At 43.2% G+C, this 24,303-nt stretch overlaps 3 protein-coding genes across 4 annotated transcripts in view; all 3 read left to right on the top strand.

Annotated features, from left to right (window-relative positions):
• The window catches only part of LOC137425815 (uncharacterized), a 1,363,480-nt gene that overhangs the window by 1,056,103 nt on the left and 283,074 nt on the right, over nt 1–24,303 (top strand). The gene's annotated exons all lie outside the window — the stretch shown is intronic.
• The window catches only part of LOC137426059 (uncharacterized), a 121,665-nt gene that overhangs the window by 71,508 nt on the left and 25,854 nt on the right, over nt 1–24,303 (top strand). The window contains exons 2-3 of one of the 2 annotated variants that reach the window (XM_078775520.1): nt 4,619–4,694; nt 9,348–9,378. In XM_078775520.1, the coding sequence (XP_078631646.1) occupies nt 4,654–4,694; nt 9,348–9,378 (72 nt within the window). In that variant the 5' untranslated portion in view covers nt 4,619–4,653. Of the gene's footprint in view, nt 1–4,524; nt 4,695–9,347; nt 9,379–24,303 lie in introns of those variants that run through there. The other variant, XM_078775519.1, reaches the window with a different exon arrangement.
• On the top strand, nt 18,457–22,089 carry LOC144891469 (uncharacterized). The gene is made up of 2 exons (XM_078775086.1): nt 18,457–19,759; nt 19,828–22,089. Exons 1-2 carry the CDS (start codon nt 18,569–18,571, stop codon nt 20,104–20,106), a joined length of 1,470 nt encoding a protein of 489 aa, XP_078631212.1. The 5' UTR covers nt 18,457–18,568; the 3' UTR covers nt 20,107–22,089.

Raw genomic sequence — 24,303 nt, 5'->3', positions numbered from 1 at the left:
CTGCAATCTCGCCGCTGCACTGGACGTGCTTGAATCCTCAAAACTCTACTGGGACAGGTGCACAGCCTTTTGTAGGCTCACACGACACCCCATCCTGTGATGTAACCCCACCTTGTAAGCCTGGTGTTGGCTTAACGGTTAAACTGGCTGGCCCAAGATCTTAAGGTCTTTGATTCGAGCCCCACATGCTGTTGAAATAACACCAGGTGGGTTGACTCAGCCAATCATCCAAAATGAGTACCAGCTTACTGGTAACAGTGGCTGCATCAGTGGCACAGCCACGCTTCCAGAAAATGATGCAATCAGCAGCCACAGCCTGCATACGAAACAACAACAACAACAACCCCGCCTTGTCAGCCCCGCACCAATGGACGATTCGGCCTGTCAATCAAGGTGCGCCCAAACCCACGCCTACATACCAAGTCTTGTGCCTTCACTGTGTTGCGAGGCCAATTTCCACAACAAAAGGACAGATAAGACACATTACAAAGGAAAACATGAGTAATGGATTGAAGGGAAAAGAGGTTTTAGGAAAGACATGAGGGAGGAAAGACGACAGCTCTCTACGCTCTATTTATGCATAATCCTATATCACAATTAAATTACATCAGGCATAAGTTAAACGTGCACCATGGAAATACCTATTGCTAAGCTATACAATCTTAAGCCGAGCAGAAGGCATTTCCACAATGCTATTTTTGAAACATTTTCCCCCAAAAGGTCAAACTTGCTATGTCATTGAATAATTTCCATTACAAGATGCCAGGTAACAGGTATGTCTACAATGCCTTTGCAATGATAAGTGTGAATACATTTATTTTTCTTTCAATTCAACAAAGCAATAACAACCGCCATAACAGCAAAAAAATGTTTAAGAGGGTAATGGGATTGAAAATGTAATGACAATTTGCTTGCTCATTGTCGCTGGAGAGTTGCATTGTTACAGGGTTTCTGCATATCTCGCAGGATTGTGAATAGGACAGACGACCATGACTGGTGTATGTGAAGTCCATGATAGCATGGTACAATAGGTGAGGGAAAAGCATTAAATATTCCACTGTTTCGATGTGGGAATGCATGTTTGCTTTTATAAGTGTGAGGACGGTGAGGAGGAGAGACCAGGGTTGGGGTTGGGAGGGTGAGGAAGGGAAGAGCAAAAATGGGACAGATTTGGGAGGGGGAGGTTGAGGCTTTAGGGGTGTGGAGGCTGAGGGAATTCGGTGGAGGTGGGGGAGAGGGGATTTATGAGTTGTGGTGGAGGTTTTGAAGGCTTGGAGTGGGGAGAGAATTGACCCTTTGGTTTGGGAGGGAGAGGTTGATGGGTTTTTAGAGGTTGATGACATTTATTTTATTTTATTTTATTTTGCACAGAAGATCGAGGCTCGTGTAAGAGCTAACATTAATCACAAAAAAAACAAACGGACACAAAACATATGATAAAGGGAGTGGAAGACAAGATGGGACAGAGAGGGAAGCGCACAAGTACAACAGTCGAGAACAGGGACATCGGGAGATCTGTGGGAGGGAGAGGGCTTGGGGGGAGTAGGCATGGGAAGGGGGGGGGGGGGGGGGGGGGGTGGGGGGAGGTGTAAAACACATGGACACTACGAGGACTTCCAGGAAAAAAGTTGGTATTTCGAAAAAGTGGATCTGGGGTGAATTAACGGGGGTAGAAAAGATCAAGGTTTTGGATGGGGGAAGATAAGAGATGGTGGTGAACAGCTGTTTTAAAGACCTGGAAGGAGGAGTGGGATTGAAGAGAGTGAGGGAGTTTGTTTCAGTGGTGGGAGTAAAGAGGAATGAAAGAGTGAAGGTGAGCAGAGAGTCTTGATTTTGGCAATTTCACCAGAAGAGAGTTGCTGGCAGATCTTGTGCGAACTGCAGGAATATTTGGGGGACAGAGCACAGATAGAGCTGGGGGAGCAAGGCCGGATAGGGGTCGGAAGAAGACAAAAAGACCACCGACCTGCCTGCGGTGAGTGAGTGAAAAGCCCTCACAATCAGCTTCATCACGGGAGATTCCAATGATTCTGAAAGCTTTGGTTTCAACAGTGTGAAGCCGAGCTAGGAGTGAGGCAGGAGCACCAGCCCAGAGGGGAGAGCAGTACTCCATTGAGCTGCGGATGAAAGCCTTGTATGTGGTGAGGAGCTCAGGTGGGCCAAGGAAGGACTTTGCATGACGGAGGACGCCCAGTCGGCGACTGGCTTTGAAGGCCAGCTTGGAAATGTGCTTTTCCCAGGAAAGATGATGGCAGATAGTGAGACCCAAAAGCTTGAGTGACAGAACTTCTTGGAGAGGATTGTTGAGAAAGTACATGGGAGGGTTGGCCAGTCTGTCTTTTCGGAGAGACAGCGTAAGAGTGTGAGATTTGTCAGGATTGAAAGACATGTTCCACTTGTTTGACCAGTCTGTGATTTTGTCCAGGTCTGCAGAGAGTGAGGAGGCTGCAGACTGTCGATCTGAGGGATGAGGAATGGTGCGGCAGATAGTGGGGTCATCAGCAAAGAGATAGAGAGGATTTTCCAGAGAGTCGGAGAGATCATTGATGAAGACCAGAAAAAGCACAGGGCCCAGAACACTGCCCATGGGAACTTCAGTCTGAACAGGAAGGGGAGATGAGAGAAATCCATTCAGGGCCACACGTTGACTACGACCAGAGAGGAAGTCCGCAAGCCATGCGTGGAGATTTCCATGGATACCATCGGAGGATAGTTTGGTGAGCAGAGCGGGGTGCCCGACCGTATCGAAGGCATGTGATATGTCAAGGGAGACAGCTCTGATTTCCTGTTTGGCATTGAGGACCTCTATCCAATGTTGAGACAGCAGGAGCAGCATGTCCAGAATAGAGTGACCTGGCCTGAAACCAAATTGATGATCCGAGATCAAGCCATTGGAGAAGAGGAAGGATTTGATGTCAGAAGTGATGACTTATTCCATGACCTTGCTGATTATTGGGAGCAGGCTGATTGGTTTGTAGTTGCAAGGATCTGTTTTTGCATGAACAGACAGCGTGTGAAGAGAACAGAGAGAGGGTGTGAAAGAGCAGCAGAGCAAGATTTTAGGACACATGGGCTGATGCCGTCTGGTCCAGTTGCAGAATCATAGTCGAAGTTTGACAAAAACTTATCCACCTTATCAGGAGAGAAGGACACAGAGGTAAGGAGGAGGAGGAGAAAAGGTTTGATGGTGATGGGATGAGGCACAGTGAGGGGTTGTTTGAGGGGGGGTAGTGAGGGGGGGGGGGCAGAGCAAAGTCAAAGGTTGGAGGAGGTGGAAGTATGTGATGGAAGGGAGAGAGAGGAAGATGGGAGGGGTCATCTCTGTGGAGCAGTTAAGAGGCAACTTTGAGGAGGAGGGGTGAGAGGGGATATTTGAAAGGGAGGGGTGATGGGAGTTTTGAATCTTTTAGCACTATATAGGAATTTTCTGCCATAGAGAGGATACAGCGTCAAAAACTTGATGGATTCAATAGTTAGCTTGAGCTTGCTCTGAGGTGCAGTTGAAGGAGACTGGACTTTATACATTGGAAAGAAGGTGACTGCGAGGAGATCAGATGGAGATGTTTAAGATAATGAAGGGTGTGGACAGATTGGTGCAGTGAAGTGTTTCAGCAGAATGAACAATGTTTTTGGTCCAGGGGCCATAGCTTGAGATTAAAGAAGATGAGAGTTAGGACAGTTTTGAGGCAGGCATCTCAGTCGGAGAGTGATTAATGCATGGAATGGTCTCCCAGGAAAGGTAGTGGCAGCAGAGGGGGTGGATAGGTTTAAGTGGGATTTGGTTAGGTACCTAGATGCAATGGAGATAGAGGGATATGAGGATATTGGCTTGTGCGGATGGTAGGTAGCTTATGTGTGGGTGGGTAACGATATTGGGGTTGGTTAGTGCAGGCATGATGGGCCGAATGGTTCCTTGTGTGTAATTCCTATAAAAGTAGATTGATGTTTACAGATGCCTGTCCTGCATTTGATATTCAAAAGAACAAATTCCTCCATGAGCTAAAGATCAATGTATCATTTTTATTTGGTTTTAAAAAGACTTCTGAGACTTTTTTTAATGAGCTTTTTTATTTTTAAATCTCTTCATACTTTGTGAATGAATGATAGTTCAGGGGGAGCATACTCACCTTTGCACTGTCTGCTCTGGGTTCCATTTCCAACCCAACTATAAACTACCATCCTGTAAATTTGCAGACAAAGCGATTCACCAATGAATACGATGTACTTTAGGGAGCACAATGATATCGTTGTCACTGGCATTTGCAGATGGCCATCACAATATCAACTCTGTGCATTTTGAAGAGTAAGCCATGGTATGCAGCCCCCTGGCTATATTTATAAAACTTGGAGGTGATATTACACTGGCTGAAACTATTCTGCCCTGCAGGTAGTTATTACAAAATACATGATGGCTGTATTTGCATGTCTCTTGAATTTAAGAAAAACGCCCTGTTTGAAGTAAAACCTGACTTGTGAGTGTGAAGGTTGAAATCCCTCTTAACCTGAGTACTTCCCTTGCAACACATCACAAGGCAACGTTCACTGTGCCAAGTGGTACCTTACTATAGCACCTGCCGACAGAGATATTTCTCATATTATAGGTCTCTTTCACCTTCAGAATGAGGCCCAAAGGGCAGAGAGAGTCGAGAGTCCATGGTTCCAGGCGGGGATTCCTGTGGCTTCTCTGGATCCAGGTTTGAAGTTTTAAAAGAGTATATGCAAGCACTTTGAGACACACAAATGGAGATGATAAAATTGTATTGACGTTTTATTTTATGATAATTGTTTTCGTTTTTCAGCATCGGCATAAAGCGTTTTTGTTTTCTCTTGAGACTAATACATCTGGGAATGAAGATAAGTTAAAATGTGATGTTGTCCATCCCACGTTGGTTTCCTATATTGAAATGGTTTATTGAAATGGTATATTGAAATGGTATATTGAAATGAAGTGGGTGATTGAAAAATTTTCAGAATGAGATGCAATAGGCCAACAAATACCAACATATTTTTGTATTTTCCAATACATGCATGGTTATTGTTCATAAGAAAAAGCAATTACTGGCAAATTATACATACTTATATGTTCAAAAATACAGAAAAAATTTAAGCTGCTTTTGTAAGTCGTATAATCTCGTGTCTCTAAGCTTTTGAATGCCCTCATATGTACTTTATATAAACCTCACAATAACATTTTTCTCAATTTGAAAGTCTTTGCTTCACTGCTTTTCCTTTTACCATTTTGTTACACTACTCACAATAAGTTAGGGATATTATAATAATAATAATAATAATGCATTTATTTTATATAGCGCTTTTCAGGAAGCCCAAAGACGCTTTGACAGAGTGCAAAACATAACGCATAGCAAAACATAAAGACAATTGCAAAAAAAGAAGAATCAATAGGGAAATATTCAAAGCACAAAGGAGGGAGAAGGAGAGGAGATAGTCAGGGGTTAGATGCTGTGGGTTAAATGTTGAATGCAGTGTTGAACAGGTGGGTCTTGAGTGATGTTTTGAATGTGGTGAGTGAGGAGGAGTCTCTGATGGTGTGAGGTAGCGAGTTCCAGAGGGTGGGAGCAGCGATGGAGAAGGCCCTGTCCCCCCAGGATCTAAATTTGGTCCGGATGGGGGGGGGTCAGGAGGTTGGTACCAGCAGAGCGGAGGTTGCGGGTGGGAGTGTGTCTGGAGAGGAGGTCAGCCAGGTAGGATGGGGCCAGGTTATGGAGGGCTTTGTAGGTCAAGAGGAGGATTTTGTACTGGATTCTCTGGGAGATGGGGAGCCAGTGAAGCTTGTAAAGGACGGGGGTGATGTGGTCACGGGTCCGGGAATGGGTGAGTAGACGGGTTTGACAATATATTGGCAGGTTCTTCGGTGTGGTTGATTTTGTGTATTAATTATGTTGAAAAAAGTTGTTGGTCCTAATTCTATGGTTATTAATGAGTGTGAAAAAACACAGCATTCTTGATTTCAATACGTAACCCATATAAAAAAAATTAACTCACTCCCACAATATCCCTAACTTATTGTGAGTAGTGCACTTAAGCTCCACTATGGATGAAAATGTAAATGCAAATTTTTTTGTCAAACTCAATAATTTTGAGAGTAATGGACTGAACATCAAATGGACTCAAACCCTGTACTACATGATGTTGCTTAATGTAATCGCTGCCTATTCTCAATGAATGTGAGTAACAACAACAACAACATGCATTTTAAGGCCATTTTCCCTGCAAGAGCGGGGGTTAGCCGTGCTCAGTAAAAAAGTACAATAAAACCTTATATTGCGTGAATAAATATAAAGTTAGCAACAAAAAATAGCACTGTATTCTTCAACCACATTAATACGATTTACTGAAAATTTCATCATAATTATTGAACAAAAAAGATTCACAAATAATATATCTATAATATAATATATAATAAAATATATCGATGTTATATTGAAAAATCACTCAAAGTGCGACACTTGGCAAAACAGAACAAAGTAGCATGGCACTCAGTGGAGCATCCTTTTGACCTCAAAATTAATTAGTGGTTCAATTCAGTGACCTGATATGCAAATCGTATTCAAAGTTTAAGTTGATCGGATGAAAATTGACAATTTTAGAAATTTGGCCTATGTTGCCCTCAAAAATAGTTGGTGGTTGGTTTCACGAAGCTGATATGCAAATCTTATTCAGATTTCAAGTCAATCAGATGAAAATTGAGGATTTTAGAAATTCGAGAAAAGTGGTTGACTTTTGGCCTATGTTGGCCTTTTGACCTTTTGACCTCAAAAATATATAGGATTTTGTCGGACCACGCACTCTACCATTTGGTGAGGTTTCGTGAAGATTGGTTTAAAATTGTGACCTGTACGCAAGTATAAGTGAGCGAACAAACAAACAAACACACAAACCGGAGTGATCAACATACTTGTCAATTTTTTTTTTTGCCAAGTAAGAAATGGACTCAAATGCAATACCCTCTCCTCTGGCGAGGGTAACAAGAATGACCACACTGTGGTCACAACCTGTGGCTCAAAATACATAGTTTTTTCCTCCTCTGCCCACTCAACTCACTTATCCTTGCAGTTGAAGGTATTACACAATTAATCTCCAAAGGTCTTCACGGTTTGGTTCAATATCAATTACGATTGTGACAGATAGCTGGGTCTGGTTTCTCAACTCCGTACAGGTGCTGCTGGAACGGTCATGTTATTATCCTCTGTGGGGCATATAGATTACAGTCAATCTAGGCTTGGGCCTCAAGAACGTCACAGGTGCATTTCGTTGCCAGGTTTCTTATAGAGCGCTCACCAAGTGGATAAAGCATTCAAGCAAGCACTCCATTTGAAACCGTTGAAAAAGAACAGCTGGCTTGGCAAGCGCTAGCTAACTGCTGAGCAACTGAAATCGCAGTACGGTAATCTTCTTTCTGATGAAGCAGCACTTACACAGAAAGAAGGAAGACAAGTAAACATACATTCAAAGTACACCGCCCACACGCAAAATAATTAAATATCCTGCAGCGCGGCATTGCCGGGGCGCCTCATTGCGCCCGGCAATACCGCAGTGCTGCTCATAGAGAGTGCATTGGGAGGGAGATGTGTACAATAATTTATTGATTAATTGCATAATTAAAATCAAGAAAAGATTATCATAAAATATTTTCTGAATCAATTGGCTAATAGCATAACTAAACCACTAGTGCTTCATCCGAAGATGTATCTTTTAGAAATGTAATTAAATAAGTCATTAATAAAAAAAATTAAATAATCAATTTATTAATCAATAAACAATTAATCGATTAATTGATTAATCACTAAATCAAAAATACCCTTTACAGACAAATCACTTGGTCATTGTCATGTCCAAATATCAGCTTCCCAGCTCAAGGTGCCTGAGATATTGGCCAGATGAGAAAGAAAATAAATAAATGATTCATAATGAAAATAAATAAATAATAATCATTAAAAAATTAAATTATTAATCAATTCGGTCATAGAACATGCAAACCACCACCATTTCATCAGAATCTGTAACTTAAAAACCAAAAAAAAATTAGTCATTAATTGAATAATTAAATAATTAATCGATTAATTGATTAATTAATAAATCAAAATAGCCTTTGCAGCCAAATCACCTGGTCATTGGCATGTCCAAATATCAGCTTCCTAACTCAAAAGGTGCCTGAGTTAATGGTCAGAAGAGAAAGGAAATTTAATTAATGAAATAAGTACTTAATTAATCGCTAATAATTAAATAACTCCTCAATTAATTGATTAATCAAAAAACAAAAAATACCCTTTTTGACCAAGTACTTGCTCACTATTGTGCCAAAATTTCAGCTTCCTAGCTCAAAGGATGGCTGAGATATCGTCCGGACAAACAAACAAACAAGAAAGCAAGAAAACAAACAAACAAACAACCAGAGTGAAAACTGAGTACTCCCTTTCAGCGTGCGTCACTACCGAGCCCCCTTCGGTGCCCGGAAATGACGTTATGCAGCGCCTGGAGATGGCATAGGAAAGGTGCGGTGTACAACAAGAAAACAAGAGAGAAAACAAGAAAACAACCAGAGTGAAAACTGAGTACTCCCTTTCAGCGTGCGTCACTGCCGAGCCCCCTTCGGTGCCCAGCAATGACGATTTGCAGTGCCTGGAGATGGCATAGGAAAGGAGCGGTGTACAAAAGTTGGTTCAAATTAATCCAAACCTACAGGAAACAAAACGCCGACTTGATCACTCTCCCACTCCTGCCTTCCCCCCAATTAGTTTTTTCAATTTATGTTAAGAAATACAGGGGCTGCAAAAGTAGGTATACAGTAAGGAAACAGGTGGATTGGACGACGGGGAGCCCTTGACTGGCCACCACGTTCGCCGGATCTCACCCCTATGGACTTCTTTTTCTGGGGATGTGTAAAAGACAGGGTTTTCGCACGCAAGCCACGTTCTGTTGATGCCATGATTCATTTCATACGGGAGGCTTGCCAGGAAATTGATGCTGATAAAGACCTTTGTGCCAGAGTGTGCATGGGTGTCCACACTCGACTAGTAGAGTGTGTGAATGCCGGGGGCAAACAGTTTGAACATTTGAGGGATTAATATGTTTATTATTGATATGTTTATTATTGATATGCTTGTATAATCAATAAAATATGTTTTGTTTTTCATTACTGTATACCTACTTTTTCAGCCCCCTGTATATAACCTCCCATTTTTGAGCTCTTTCAATCAGCACAAGAATAAACAGCTTCCGTTTTTTTTTCTTTGTGTCATTTTTATCATGGGCTTCTGCTATTTTTTTTATTTCACAATGTTTTTAAACGTGTATTTTAAAAATCATTATTTTATTCTTTTTTTCAGATCATTGTGCTTCTTGCTGCCTCCTGTGCTGGTAAGTGATTTTAAAACTTTTCCCGTTTTCAGTGAATCAATGCTTCATGCTCCATTTAGAGGTTTATAAATTCCCTCAATGCATGCATGGGCATCATTACCTGCGTATAGAAAATTTGTACCTTTTAAAACAAGTGAATTTCTTTATGCAAGCCAATTATTTCATGTCAAACTGTCAGGTCTGTTGCTAAACAGTTAAATTATACTGCATTCAATATCTAGTTGTTTGAACAACAACTTATCTAATAACATATTCAATACAATGCAGTATTCGATACAATGCTGAATTGCTGAGAGATTCTGGTCCAATTTGTAGACCTCTAAGGAAGTCCCAATCATTCTCTCAAATCTCATGTTTATTTTTTGTATGATAAATAAAAATGTTTTCGATTTTATCCCATGTCTCTTCCTTCCATTCAAGCCCAACTCACTCGTCCAATATTTTCTCCTTTCCAAATCCTCCAAGATCACTCTTTCATAGTCCTTCCTGATCTTTGCTTTTCTCCTCAAACCCTTTCTCAATTTTGAAATGAAAACAAACACTATTGAATGCTTGAAACAATAAAGCATTTTGTATTATTTTGTCAAGTGCAATAACCATCGTCAACAAGTATTTAGCTCATCTCTGCAGTTTGACAACATTATCAATCAAGCAGCGAGTATAAATAGACCAATTGTGGCACACCCATGATTTTGACTCTGCCAAATAACTTGTGAGGTGGCAGACCAATGGAAAAAAAAACAATTCATTACCAACTTAATCAGAGGATCTTGGAACCCAGACAGCAGCTGTTTCCAAGCACAGGCCTAGTTATCCCCTCCAGCACAGTGGTTGGTTCTGTGAAGAAGTTTCCTTGTTTCAGGACTAGGTTAAGGTTCTGCCAGTAGTTTTTTCTCCTCTTCTTTTTTTTTGTAGCCCGTTACTTTTTGTGGCTCTCAGCCTTGTTTATGGCGAATCACAATTTAAAAAAAAATTAATAACAATAATAATTCTGTTCACCTGCAAGCACGTGGTGGAGGACTGTGGTAGCTACTCAATTTGTTCTGTAGCAAAAGGGAAAACTCCATTCACTACCAGCATGTGACAGAAACTTATTGCAATCGATAAAATCCATGATACAACTTGTTTCATATGGTTCAAAATTATTTCAAGTGTTAGAAACCTTTAAAAAAAAAAAGTAAGAAATTCCTGAACGCAGAGCAATTCCTTGATGAGAGGAAGTGATTGACATATTGACAAATCCTTGCAATTGTGGTTCGCAGCTGTGAAACCACGTTTTTGGCATTCTTACAAAAACCTCAGTCCTGCCATCTCTGCCGAGCTGCAAGAATGAGCCATGGCCTCCACTTCCTGTTTCATTGTGCACTGCTCTTTCACACCCCCTGGTGGTGAATATTTTTTTTATTGCAAAAATTTTTTTTTCTCAGATTAATTCAACCAGTGCTTTTTTTTTTTACTAAATATTACCTCCAAATATGAAAAAGAAAACCACTCCACAATGTTTTTTTTTTTTTCAAATATTATTTATTCAACGATGAACAAAACTTTCCTTTGACTGAATGACACCCCAATCATGAGAAAATTTGCATCACCATAACCAGTTTATATAAATTGTATTTATAATTGCATCACCATAACCAGTTTATATGAATTGTATTTATAAGTTAGGTAGCAAAGAGGGAGGTGTTAAGATTCAGAAATATCAAGTGTAGATATTTTCATCGATTGTGCTAAATATATTGGCGGATGAGATGGAGAGACATACATTGGCAGATGTTGATCCCCTATATACCAAGAGTAGTGAACGACAACTTGCAATGAGAAGCAATTTTGTTTCCATCAAGCGCGGCGCACCAAACCTGTTCCCATTATGTGTGAAACGTATTGTGTCCGTTTTGTCATTAAGCTGTCTTAATTTCTGTGTGCCAAAAAGGGAGATTATATTAGCTAATGATTTTTATCGTTCTTCCAACGAGTCAGAATAAGCATACAGTCAGACAGGATTGATTTCACCTTAAAACATGTCACAGAAACCACAGCAAAATGAAGTATAATGAACGACAACGGTTCACACTGACGAGTGTCTGATTTGAGGTCGGTAGAAGAAGCACACAGGCAGTGACGGAATGGATAAATTTGAAAGAAGGGGATGAAGCAAAGTGAAAGACAGAAATGGAGCCACACCATCCAAGCTGAATGCGCAAACCTTCAAGAGTGTAGAGAATTAGAAAAGATAACGATTGTGAATGGGAAAAAATAGAAAGAGTGTGAGAATACTGATCGATTGATTGATTGATTTGTGCTCTCATCCTTGGCTGCTTGATAAGAGTGACACTGGGTGGTTTGCCATTGCCTTCCCAGCAGTTAGTCATGGCAGGAATTTGTAATTTGGCTAGGATGCCGGTGATAGCTCACCTAATATTGGTGAAGGATCCTGTGGTATCGGTAACATACACCAGCTAATGATAGCAGATGGATACTCGGCTTCACGCCCATTAGACGGATGGCACACACACTGATGAATCACCATGCCTATGAAGCACCGGCATGACAGTCTGTCCATCGATCCTTGCCCACCCCCCAACACTCCCACCCTCCATATCCTATGTCTTACCCCACCCCTCCCCAATTAGGTTCCCTGTGCAGCATATAACCAACCGTATGGTTCTCGAGAAATATACAGCCTTGTTCGATGTACAAGAACAATGCAATCAATGAATATTGTAGTTCAAAGTGAATGGAAACAAAATGGCGTACACAGAGCACGTGACCAGAATTTTCCAGACACGTCATGTCATAAACTCTCCTAGACAGGAACTCATGGCAGATGCAGATTAACCGAAGGAGAAGAGGACGGTGCTGATGATGGGCAAGAATTATGAAGATAGGGACTACCTCTATATCTCCAAAGGTCCCAAAAGACCCAAAACACCTAAAACACCACGAAGACCCCAAAGACCCAAAACACTCCAAAGACCCAGAGGATCCAAAAGACCAAAATGGCTCCGAAGACCCAAACGACCCTGAAGACCCAAAACACACTGAAGAGCCAAAAGACCCAAAAGACCCAAAATACCCCGAAGACCCAAAATACCCCGAAGACCCAACATACCCCAAAGACCTAAAATACCCCGAAGACCGAAAACGCCCTGAAGACCCAAAATACCCTGAAAGGCCCAGAGGATCCAAAAGATCCTGAAGACCCAAATGGCCTCAAAGACCCAAAAGACCCTGAATACCCAAAACACCGTGAAGACCATGAAGACCCCAAAGACCCAAAACACCCCGAAGACCCAAAACACCCCGAAGACCCAAAACACCCCGAAGACCCAAAACACCCCGAAGACCCAAAACACCCTGAAGACCCTGACAGACCCTGAAGACCTAAAATACCGAAAAGACCCAAAAGACACCGAAGACCCTTAAATACCCTGAAGATGCAAAATAACCCAAATACCCTGAAAGACCCAGAGGAACCAAAAGACCCAAAATACCCCGAAGGCCCAGAAGTCCCTGAAGACCCAATTTTGGCCGCTCTCCTCCACCATCCCACCATCACCACCCACCCCATCCCCCCTCCACCATTCCACCACTTCCTCCACGATCCCAAATCCACCATCACCACTACCAACCCCCACCCACCATTCCCACCATCCCTCACTCCCTGAGAAAGCAGACATGGTCAAAGATGCCTACCCCTCTGAAAGAACGTGTGGTGAGGCGCGCGGAGCTTGCCGAGTCACGCCAGTACAATTAATTTAAGTAAAGGTTTAAAGAAGTTTAAAGGTGTATAAATATAAATAAATTCTGAGTTTTACTGTCGTTTTACCCAGTGTCTGTGACATCACCTTATCTAACACGTCACATCAGTTATTCGTACCTTTTTTATTTTCTTTCTTTTGTGCTTTTGCCCAACAGTTTTTGCTCATTTTCTTGCAGATATAAACGAGTGCTTATCATACCCCTGTTCATTTTTCACCTGCACGAATATCCCAGCGTCATTTTAGTGTACCTGTATGGATAGTTACACTGGCATATTATGTAACAAAAGTAAGTTTTGTCAAATAATATGCCACAATCTTCTATCCAATTTTGCACAATCTTCTATCCTGTACCATCTACATTTCACAGCGTCCTTGATATATCATACCAATTAGCCTCAACCATACCCGTAGGGACAGGAGAGGCTACTGTCGTGTGTGTGTGTGTGTTACCTGTTGTGTGTGTGTGTGTTACCTTTAGTGTGAAGGTTATCATACGTATCAGTTGGTATTTTACGTCTACTTTTACCATAATTTAATTTTGTCCCTTGATGTGATTTATGTGCACGTTATTTACTCTGGTTCCTGAGTTTCTCCCCACCACAATTGGTTTGAGGTATGCTGCAAGGCCGAGACTCGAGGAATGTTTATAGTCCTGTCTCTTTTAGCTTCTTTCATACCTGGTCCAGCTTTGTCTGGAATCAATGTATTCACTTTATGCTGAGCCCTCTCTCTGACAGCTTTGTCCTTCCCTTAGATGTTGTGACCAAAACTGAACAGAATGGTCTGGATGATGTGTGGCTAAATTTCTGTGTTGTGTTTTTGCTATCTCCTTAAATTTATTATTTATCCTCCTGCAAACACAACCTAAAACCCTGTTAGCTAAACAGTGCACTTGCTCTTTGCTCCACCACCACTGAATACGCCTGCCCTGCATGGGAAAGATCTACTCATGCTAAGAAGATGGATGCCGTTCTGAATGCAAGCTGCCGATCTATCACAGGTTGTTTAAAAACAACAAACAACAACAAACACCAACAAACAACAACATGCATTTTAAGGCCATTTTCCCTGCTGGAGCGGGGGTTAGCCTTGCGGTCCCCATGACAATCTTCTCCATTTTGCCCTATTTTCTGCATCTCTCCTTGTTAACCCCCTTGCCCGCATTTCTTCTTCCACCCTCTTTAGCCAAGTCATTCTCGGTCTTCCCCGTCCTCTACTTCTTTCCACATTCATTTCCATCACTCTTCTCAACCAGTCACTTTCATCCTTCCTCAACACATGACCAAACCATCTCAACCTGTTCCTCTTCACAGCATCAATCACAGGCTCTATTCCCATCATCTTTCGCAATTCACCATTTGTCTTCCTCTCTCTCAACGATACTCCGCACATCCACCGAACCATTCTCATTTCCACCCTTTCCAGCCTTCGTTGCTGCTCTACGTTCATTACACATGTCTCGCTCCCATAAATCATAACACTTCTCACACATGCAGCATACACCTTTCCCTTCAGCTTCAACGACACTCCCATCCTCATCAGCATGCCACTCAGTTCCTGAAGCTTCTTCTATGCACATCTCACTCTTGCAACCGTTACCGAGTCTGATACACCTTCTCCATTCAGGATGTCTCCGAGGTAGCAAAATGTTTTCACACCTCCCAGCTTCACGCCGTCTCCAAGATCCAACTCAACATTTCCTCCATCTGCAGCTCCCTCTGTGCACACCTTACATTTGAATGTAGCTGCCACTGGTTAATGACCTTCATTTTTGACCACTACATTTTTGATGAACCCACTCAGCGCACATTGTACATTGAATGGAGTTCACTCCGACACCATTCCTGCACACAGCACATGGCCACTTTCCAGTGCTTTCCACCTCACCACATGCTTTACCACTTGCCATCACCTTCGTCTTTCGTATATTCACCTTCAGACCTTTTGTCTCCATACATTCCTTCCACTTGTTCATCTTTTCCTTCAGTCCATCCATACTTTCCGCAATCAACACCAAATCATCTGCATACAACAACTCCCACGGTAAACCCTCCTTTTCGTTCTGAGCCAGCACCTCCATCACAGCTACAAATAGTAGTGGACTTAGTACCGACCCCTGATGCACTCCCACCTTCACCTCAAACTCACCACTGTTACCGTCCTTCGTCCTTACAGCTGTGTGCGCTCTTTTGTACATTGCCATCACCACTCTGATCAACCATTCCTCCACTCCTAACTTCCTCAATGTCTATGTCAATACTTCGCGTGGAACCCTATCGAATGCTTTCTCCAGATCAACAAACCCAAGAAACAACTTCTTCCTCTTCTCCATGTACTTCTCCTGCAACTGCCTCACAATAAAGAGCGCGTCTGTCGTTCCTCTTCCTGGCATAATTCCAAACTGCATTTCGTCGGTCTTCACTTTCTTCCTTGTCCTCCTCTCCAACACCCTTTCCAATACCTTCATTCCATGCTCCAATAACTTTATCGCTCGGTACGAGCCACTCTCCAGAGGGTCACATTTCCCCTTGTATAGAGGGACGAGGGTACTCAGTTCCCAAACCACTGGAATGCGGCCTTCTTTCACCACCAGATTACAGATCTCTGTCATTCTCTTCACACCCCAACTTCCTGCTGCCTTCAACATATCTCCCACAACTCCCGTCGGCCCTCCCGCTTTTCTACTCTTCATTGCTTTTATCGCTTCCTCAACTTCCTTCTCAGTTATCTTCTCTGCCGGTCCTAAAACTGGGTTACTCTCTTATGTTGCCATCCCATTCATTCTCTGTATTCAACAGCATTTCCATTTATCTTTTCCATCTTCCTTTCATTCCATCTGGGTCCACAACGATTTGTCCCACTTCATCCTTCAAGCAACTCACCCCCATCACATCACACCTCTCTTTCGCTATCTGCTTTGCAATCCTGAATACCGCTCTCTGACCCTCTTCCGAATCCAAGCTTTCTCCGAACATTTTCCTTCATGCCTCCTGTGCCTTTGCTACCTCTTTCTTTGCAGCCTTCTTGGCTGCCTTATAACTTTCATGCTCTGCTTTTTCTGCTCCCGTACCCTTCGCCTTGTGCCACTCCTTGAACTCTTCCTCTTCTCGTCAATCCTCTTTCCAACTTCCTCATCCCACCACCATGTTTCCGCGTGCCTCGGTGGTCCTTTTGTCCATCCACATACCTCACCAACGGCTCCCAACAGACGATCTTTCAATGACATCCAACCACGTTCAAGCTCAACCACATCATCCTCTACCCTACTCAACCTCTCTTTTAATGCCTTTTTAATTTAGTTTAGTTTTAATTTTAAAAACAACAAACACCAATCGCTTTTATATCTTGGTGGGAATAGCTCCCTCTGATATAAGAAGAACGGCAGCCAGAAAGAAAGAGTGACTCCGTCACATCAGATGAGAGGCACTCTCTGCATGGTCATACACCGACACTCAGCCGCCTAAACTCAAGGAAGAGCTTCATGAACAGTGTTGTTTCATTACAATCAACCCCATTTGAAGCCCGCATCGCTTTGTGGAAAGACCGGCTTGCCAAAAACCCCCAGCGATGGAAATTCTACCTGATGAAAGCCTTCCTCCAGGAGCTAATTGTAACTGGGTAACATGGAAGTGCCTTAACAGACTTAGGACTGGTGTAGGTCGTTCAAAGGTGTCACAAAACAAACGGGTATATACAACCAGCCAGACCACTTGGAACTTAGCCACAGACTATGCAACATCTCCTGCAATGGCCATCGCTGGAGCAATCCTGCACTGTTGCAGATCTTGCCGGATTCAACGACAAGGCGCAAAAATGTGTCCAGTTTTGCCTTGGCCATGTATGGACTGTCCGTGGACACGATAAGAAGAAGAAGCTTAACAAATATGCTCAGCCCTGTGCCGTCTGCTTTCCCCAAGTAATCATCATAGTGTCTCTGTGAAAGGTGGCTGCTGATTTGGACCATTGCTGGATGCATGGCTGTGCCTCTTTTAAGTACCCCCTGTAGGTTAGAACAGCAATTTAGAATTTGGCGAAAGTGCTTGCTTTAGTTCTTGCCTCCTTTTTGCGAATGACACTCGGATTTTTAAAGTCCACCAATTACTGCCAGAATGTGGGTCCTCCAGCATAACATCCTGCCAATGGAAGCCACACACATTGAGGAATTGCCCTGCATTTGAAAGGCTGCCCCACCAGTTGTGCACAACAATGAAGAACCACGTTATAATTTTTAGCTCACCTGGAACGAAGTTTCGGGGAGCTGATAAGATGGCACGTCATCCGTCCGGCAGTCCATAAACACTTGCAACTTCTTCTCCGAAACCGCTGATGGGATTGTGACCAAACTTTGCACAAATTATATTTGTTATGTTGTTTGCTAAAGTTTGTTCACGGCATTAAAAAAAAAATCGATCTCTAATAAGGGGGTCTTCCGGGTGTCAATGTGGATCCAGGTTTGACCCCCCTCCCCTCCTTCCCCCTCACCCCCCCTCCCAAATAGGTATTTGAAGACCAATTAAACGTGACCACAACGTTGCGATCATCACCCATGATGTACCAAACTTTGTTTGTGGCATTATAAAACCGGGCCCAAAGGGAGTGTTTGGGGGTTGGGGGGTGGAGTTGTCCCCCCAAATATTTTTTTTGTTTTTGTTTGTTTGTTTAAAGTCTTATGATTAGGTTTGTATGATTGTACATGCTGCGCTGTCTTCAAGCAACCATTGAAATTGGTTTAAAATACCTTTAGTCCGTGTAGTATACTGCTTTGTTCTACTCGGTGAGCGACCAGGGGTATTGCCCCTATTTTTTCATGGAACGTATGGATGTGGGAATTTATTGGGCAACCCAACGTTTTATAGATGGAGTAATAAGCTCAATGCTCATTGGTTGATGCCGGAGCCACCCAGTCGCCAATAGGATGGTGGGATGGATCATCTGTTGACGATTGACCCGTATTCATCCACGCAGTTAACCTGGTCAAAACAAATACAATGTGCTCACAAATTCCTTTTGTCGACAAAGTAAAGGATCGTTTGACTTGATAAATGTTTGCCTCCATTGGAGATGGTGAACAGCGGTGCCATTACCATCATTATGGGAACTATAAATCCACAATGCAAATCTTATTTTCTTCAGCAGAAACAACCACCGAAACGGTATCAACAACCACCACCGAAACGGTATCAACAACCACCACTGAAACGGTACCAACAACAACTGAGACTGTGTCAACAACAACCACTGAAACTTTGCCAACAACCACTGAAACTGTGCCAGCAACAAACACTGAAACTTTACCAACAACCACTGAAGCTGCACCAACAACAACCATTGAAACTGCACCAACAACAACCACTGAAACTGTGCGAACAACCATTGAAACTGTACCAATAGCCACTGAAACTTTATCAACAACATCCACTGAAACTATGCCAACAACAACCACTGAAACTTCACCAACAACCACTGAAACGGTGTCAACAACAACCACTGAAACTGTGCCAACACCAACCACTGAAACTGTGCGAACAACCATTGAAACTGTACCAATAACCACAACCACTGAAACTTTACCAACAACATCCACTGAAACTTTGCCAACAACCACTGAAACTGTGCCAGCAACAAACCCTGAAACTTTACCAACAACCACTGAAGCTGCACCAACAACAACCATTGAAACTGCACCAATAACAACCACTGAAACTGTGCGAACAACCATTGAAACTGTACCAATAACCACTGAAACTTTACCAAGAACATCCAGTGAAACTGTACCATCAACAATCACTGAAACTGTACCAACAACAACCACTGAAGCTGTGCCAACCTCAACCACTGAAACTTTACCAACGACAAACACTGAAACTGTACCATCAACAACCACTGAAACTGAACCAACAACCACCACTGAAACCTTACCAACAACATCCACTGAAACTGTACCATCAACCACCACTGAAACTGCACCAACAACAACCACTGAAACCTTACCAACAACCACTGAAACATTACCAACAACGACTCAAACTTTACCAACCTCAACCACTGAAACTGTGCCAACAACAACCACTGAAACTTTACCAACAACATCCACTGAAACGGTACCATCAACAACCACTGAAACTGTACCAACAACAACCACTGAAACCTTACCAACATCCACTGAAACCTTACCAACAACCACTGAAACTGTTCCAGCAACAACCACTGAAACTGCTCCAACAATAACCACTGAAACTGCTCCAACAACAACCACTGAAACTGCTCCAATAACAACCACTGAAACTGCTCCAACAACAACCACTGCAACTGTGCCAAAAACCACTGCAACTGTGCCAACAGCCACTGAAACTGTGCCAACAACCACTGAAACTGTGCCAACAACCACTGCAACTGTGCCAACAGCCACTGAAACTGTGCCAACAACCACTGAAACTGTGCCAACAACATCCTTTGAAACCATACCAACAACCACTGAAACCGTGCCAACAACCACTGAAGCTGTGCCAACAACAACCACTGAAACTGTGCCAACAACCACTAAAACTGTGCCAACAACAACCACTGAAACATTACCAACAACCACTGACACCTTTTTTTTTTTTTTTTTTTTTGTATACTGAATCGAGGCTCCTGAAAGAGCTAAAAGACCTGACCTGACCTGACCTGCAAGACCTGACCAACAACCACTGAAACTGTGCCAACAACAACCACTGAAACTGTGCCAACAACAACCACTGAAACTGTGCCAACAACAACCACTGAAACGGTGCCAACAACAACCACTGAAACTGTGCCAACAACAACCACTGAAACTTTGTCGACAACAACCACTGAAACTGTACCAACAACCACTGAAACGGGACTAACAATCACTGAAACCTTACCAACCACCACTAAAACTTTACCAACAATATCAACACTTCTTTTATCTCCAGGTGAGGAAGTAACTGAACCAACTTAACACACATTCTAATTCGTACTGAATAGGTCACACGGTTTGTTCATTAAATTCCATCGAAAATTAAACCAATATAGACACGTAAAAACTTCATAAAATGCAACAACCGGATCAGTCACACCCTTTACCTCTACACAATATGAACCAAGCAGAACATCAGATCCAGCAACATTCTTTGATGCAACTCTTTCCCCACGACAACTGAGGAAATTACAAAACATGATTCAAAAGTTTTGTGGACTCCATGTTTCACTTTTTACAATTATACCTGCAGTTATCCATTGAGTTGGAATCGCACAGAGTGAATTGTCAACAAAGTGATTTAGGAATTGGAAGTTGTCAATAAAGTATTATACTTGGAATACACCTGCAGTTCTCCCAATAAAGGGTGAGCTTTATCATCAATTTGGATTCAGACCATGTTACTCGACTCTGGACATGATTCTTCTGCTGTCTCAACAATGGATGGAGGTCCTCAACACCAAACAGGAAACCAAAGCCGTCCCCCTTGCCATATCTCTTCCCTTCGATAGGGTCTGGCACCCCTCCCTGCTTTCCCAAACTCTCTTCATATGGAATCCATGTGAATCTCCACGCATGGCTTGCGGACTTCCTCTCCAGTCGCAGTCAACGTGTGGCCCTGAATGGAATTCTCTCATCTATCCTTCCCGTCCAGACTGGAGTTCCTCAAGGCAGTGTTCTGGGCCCTGTGCCTTTTCTGGTCTTCAGTAACTATCGCTCCGACTCTGGAAAATCCTCTCTATCTCTTCTCTGATGACTCCACTCTCTCCTGCTTCATATCTCAACCCTCAGATTGGCTGGCAGCAGCCTCTTCACTCTCAGAAGACCTGGATAAAATCACAAACTGGTCAAACAAGTGGAACATTTCAATCCTGACAAATCTCACACCCTCACTATGTCTGGAAAGACTGTCTGGAAACCCTCCCATCTACTTTCTCAACAATCCACTCAAAGAAGTTCTGTCACTCAAGCTTTTGGTTCTCACAATCTGCCATGATCTATCCGAGGAAAACCACATTTCCAAGCTGGTCACCAAAGCCAGTCGCCGACTGGGCAACCGCCGTCTTGCGAAGTACTTTCTTGGCACTTAAAAAGCTTTCATCCACAGCTCAATGGAATACTGCTCTTCCCTCTGGGCTGGTGCTCCTGCTTCACACCAAGCTCGGCTTTACGTTGTAGAAACCAAAGATTTCAGAATCATTGGTATCTCCCGCGATGAAGCTGATTCTGAGGGCCTTTCACTCTCTCACCATCGGCAGGTTGGTCGTCTTACTGTCTTCTCCCGACTCCTCTTCGGCCGAGCTCCCCCGACTCTGTCTGTGGTCTGTCCCCCAAATACTCTTACAGGTCGCACAAGACCTGCCAGCAAACCTCTTCTGGTGAAAATGCCAAAATCAAGACTCTCTGGTCACCTTCACTCTTTAATTCCTCTTTTCTCCCGCCTCTGGAACAAACTACCTCACTCTCTTCAATCCCACTCCTCCCTCCAGGTCTTCAAAACAGCTGTTCACCATCTCCAATCTTCCCCCATCGAAAACCTTGATCCCGTTAATACAAATCCAAAGCCACCTCTTTCAATCTCCGACTTCTTTCATAAAATTACTATTCGTGTCCATTTGTTTTCTACCGTGTACCCCTCTTCTCCCCCCCCCCCACCCCCCCTCAGCCCACCCCCTTCCACAGATGATGTCCCTGTTCTCTACTGTTGATGTGCTTTGTGCTTCCCTTTCTCTCCCCCTCTTGTCTCCTGTTCCACTTACTGTGTTTTTGTGTTTAATGTGTTTGCTCTTGCACAAGCCTCGACTCTGTCCAAAAAAGAAAAATACAAAAATGAAAAAAGGGAAACTTCCTTGCTTCCTCTACAAAGTTTAATTTGATATTGGTCACAAAATAATTACAGAGTTTTAATTTTGCTTTCAAATATTGTCTTCAACCTCTCCATCTCTCTCTCTCCATCTCACTCTCTCCATCTATCTCTCTCTCCATCTCTCCATCTCTCTCTCTCCATCTCTCTCTCTTTCCATCTCTCTCACCATCTCTCTCTCTCCATCTCCATCTCTCTCTCTCTCTCTCTCTCTCTCTCTCTCTCTCTCTCTCAATCTCTCTCTCTCCATCTCCATCTCCATCTCCATCTCCATCTCCATATCTCTCTCTCTCTCTCTCTCTCTCTCTCTCTCTCTCTCTCTCTCTCCTCTCTCTCTCTCTCTCTCTCTCTCTCTCTCTTTTTCTCTTTCTCTTTCTCTTTCTCTTTCTCTTTCTCTTTCTCTTTCTCTTCCTCTCTTCCTCTCTTCCTCTCTTCCTCTCTTCCTCTCTTCCTCCCTTCCTCCCTTCCTCCCTTCCTCCCTTCCTCCCTTCCTCTCTTCCTCTCTTCCTCTCTTCCTCTCTCCCTCTCTCCCTCTCTCCCTCTCTCCCTCTCTCCCTCTCTCCCTCTCTCACCCCCTCTGGCTGTTGTGATTTGGGTGTGGCGTCATGGCCACCGCATGCAGCTGCTCTGTGTTGTGGTGAGCCGTCAGTGTATTGGTTTTGTCCCTACAGCCCCCCCCCCCCATCCTTTCTCTCCTTTCCTTCTACATCCCATGTGCCTCTGGCGTTTTGTTCTCCTGTTTTTTTCGACTGCTTTGTGTTTGAGAGAGAGAGAGATTGAGAGCGGGCCTATTTTGAGTGCGGCCTACCCGATTTTGAGACGCCTTGTAAGCCTTGGTTATGCTTTAGGCCCAAAAAAATATATTTACGGTCTCTGGTCAGCGCGCGCGTCGATTTTGCCCCTGCGCGTCAACAATTTTTTTTTTTCCAACGGTACGTACAACAGTGTGCGCCGTCTATATATAGAGCAAATGATAAATTAATTATAGAGCACATTAAACATAAATAATGCCGTGCAATTATGCGCGCCTCACGGGAATTGCGCTGCCGGCTCATAACACATGTATATTAAAATGGCGGCGTGGTGAAAACTCGGACAAACATTGTGAGTCAAATTAGTTCTTTTGTGGTCTAAATATGCCGCTTATTTCTGTATCTCTTGTTTGTGGAGTGAAAACTCTTCGACCTTTCGGCATTGTGTCGTGTGATGGCTCGGCAAGTCTTCTTTATGTGTACGAATCGGTGTGCGATGGGACTCTGGCCTCCGGCAGTGCTGATCAATTTGTTCTGGACGTGGAACACGCTGGATCGAAGGTCACTGCGATGGTTGGATTATTCCCCGGCGGATTTTTCCAAGCTATCCCCCTTGCGGAAGAAGTTAGTGACTGTCTGGAATTCGGGAAGTATTTTAATACTTTATTTTAGCACAAGCTTGGTGACCTACTAGTAATTCTTCGGGAAGACTTCGTTCCAGTTTTTGTGAATGACTTTTTATCACTTGATAGGAAAATACGATATGAAGAATTGACACAACTGAAAAACCATGGACTTGAATTCCCTACTGTTTTATACACACATACTCCAGGTGGGAATGTGAGTAATTTTCATTTCATTTGGAAAGTCCCTGAAATGTCAACACCTTCCTGTGATGCCATCATGTCCAAATCCGTGTGTGTGTCACAATCAGTCCAAAACCAATTGCCCCAGTTCCATACAAGGCAGATGCATAGTGAGTTTCTCTCTATGTTTGGCAAAATTGCTCAGATCAAACCCTGTTATTTGAGGGAGATGTACGAAAGACTTACAGGGGACTGCACATCTGCACACGATGCAAATACTGCTGTCATAGACAAACGTGTTAAGCAGTTTCTTGAGCTTGGTGACCCGGATATTGTTATTGACCTGAGGGAGCACAACCCAGGGAGGCCATCAAAGTATGAGCCTTTTTGGGTAGAAGTTGAGAAATATATGGAGAATGTTGTAGAAACTGCAGTAGAGGAAAGACGTCATGGAACTGTGACACACTTGGCAACAGCTATGTCTGTCCCAAATCTACTTGAATGTGTTTCAAAGGGGTGTCCTCCAGATGTTCCCATACCATCACCGCAGTGGCTTCGATTACAGTTCTGGCCAAAAAACCCAACATCAAAGGCATCTCTGCAGTACACAGGCCGCCTTAAAATCAAATTTATGATACAGCAGAGGCAGTTGTGCAAAGAACATCAGGACACCCACTATGCATCTGCTTTGTTTCGATATCTCAAGGAGATGGCTGTCATGCTGCGAGGACATTCAGAAATGCTGTGTGTTGATGAC

This window comes from Myxine glutinosa, chromosome 4 (genome assembly GCF_964187855.1).
Source record: "Myxine glutinosa chromosome 4, kmMyxGlut1.1, whole genome shotgun sequence".
NCBI classification, from domain to species: domain Eukaryota; kingdom Metazoa; phylum Chordata; class Myxini; order Myxiniformes; family Myxinidae; genus Myxine; species Myxine glutinosa.
Note: the sequence above shows the minus strand (reverse complement) of the source record. Positions and strands in the feature narration are given on the sequence as shown.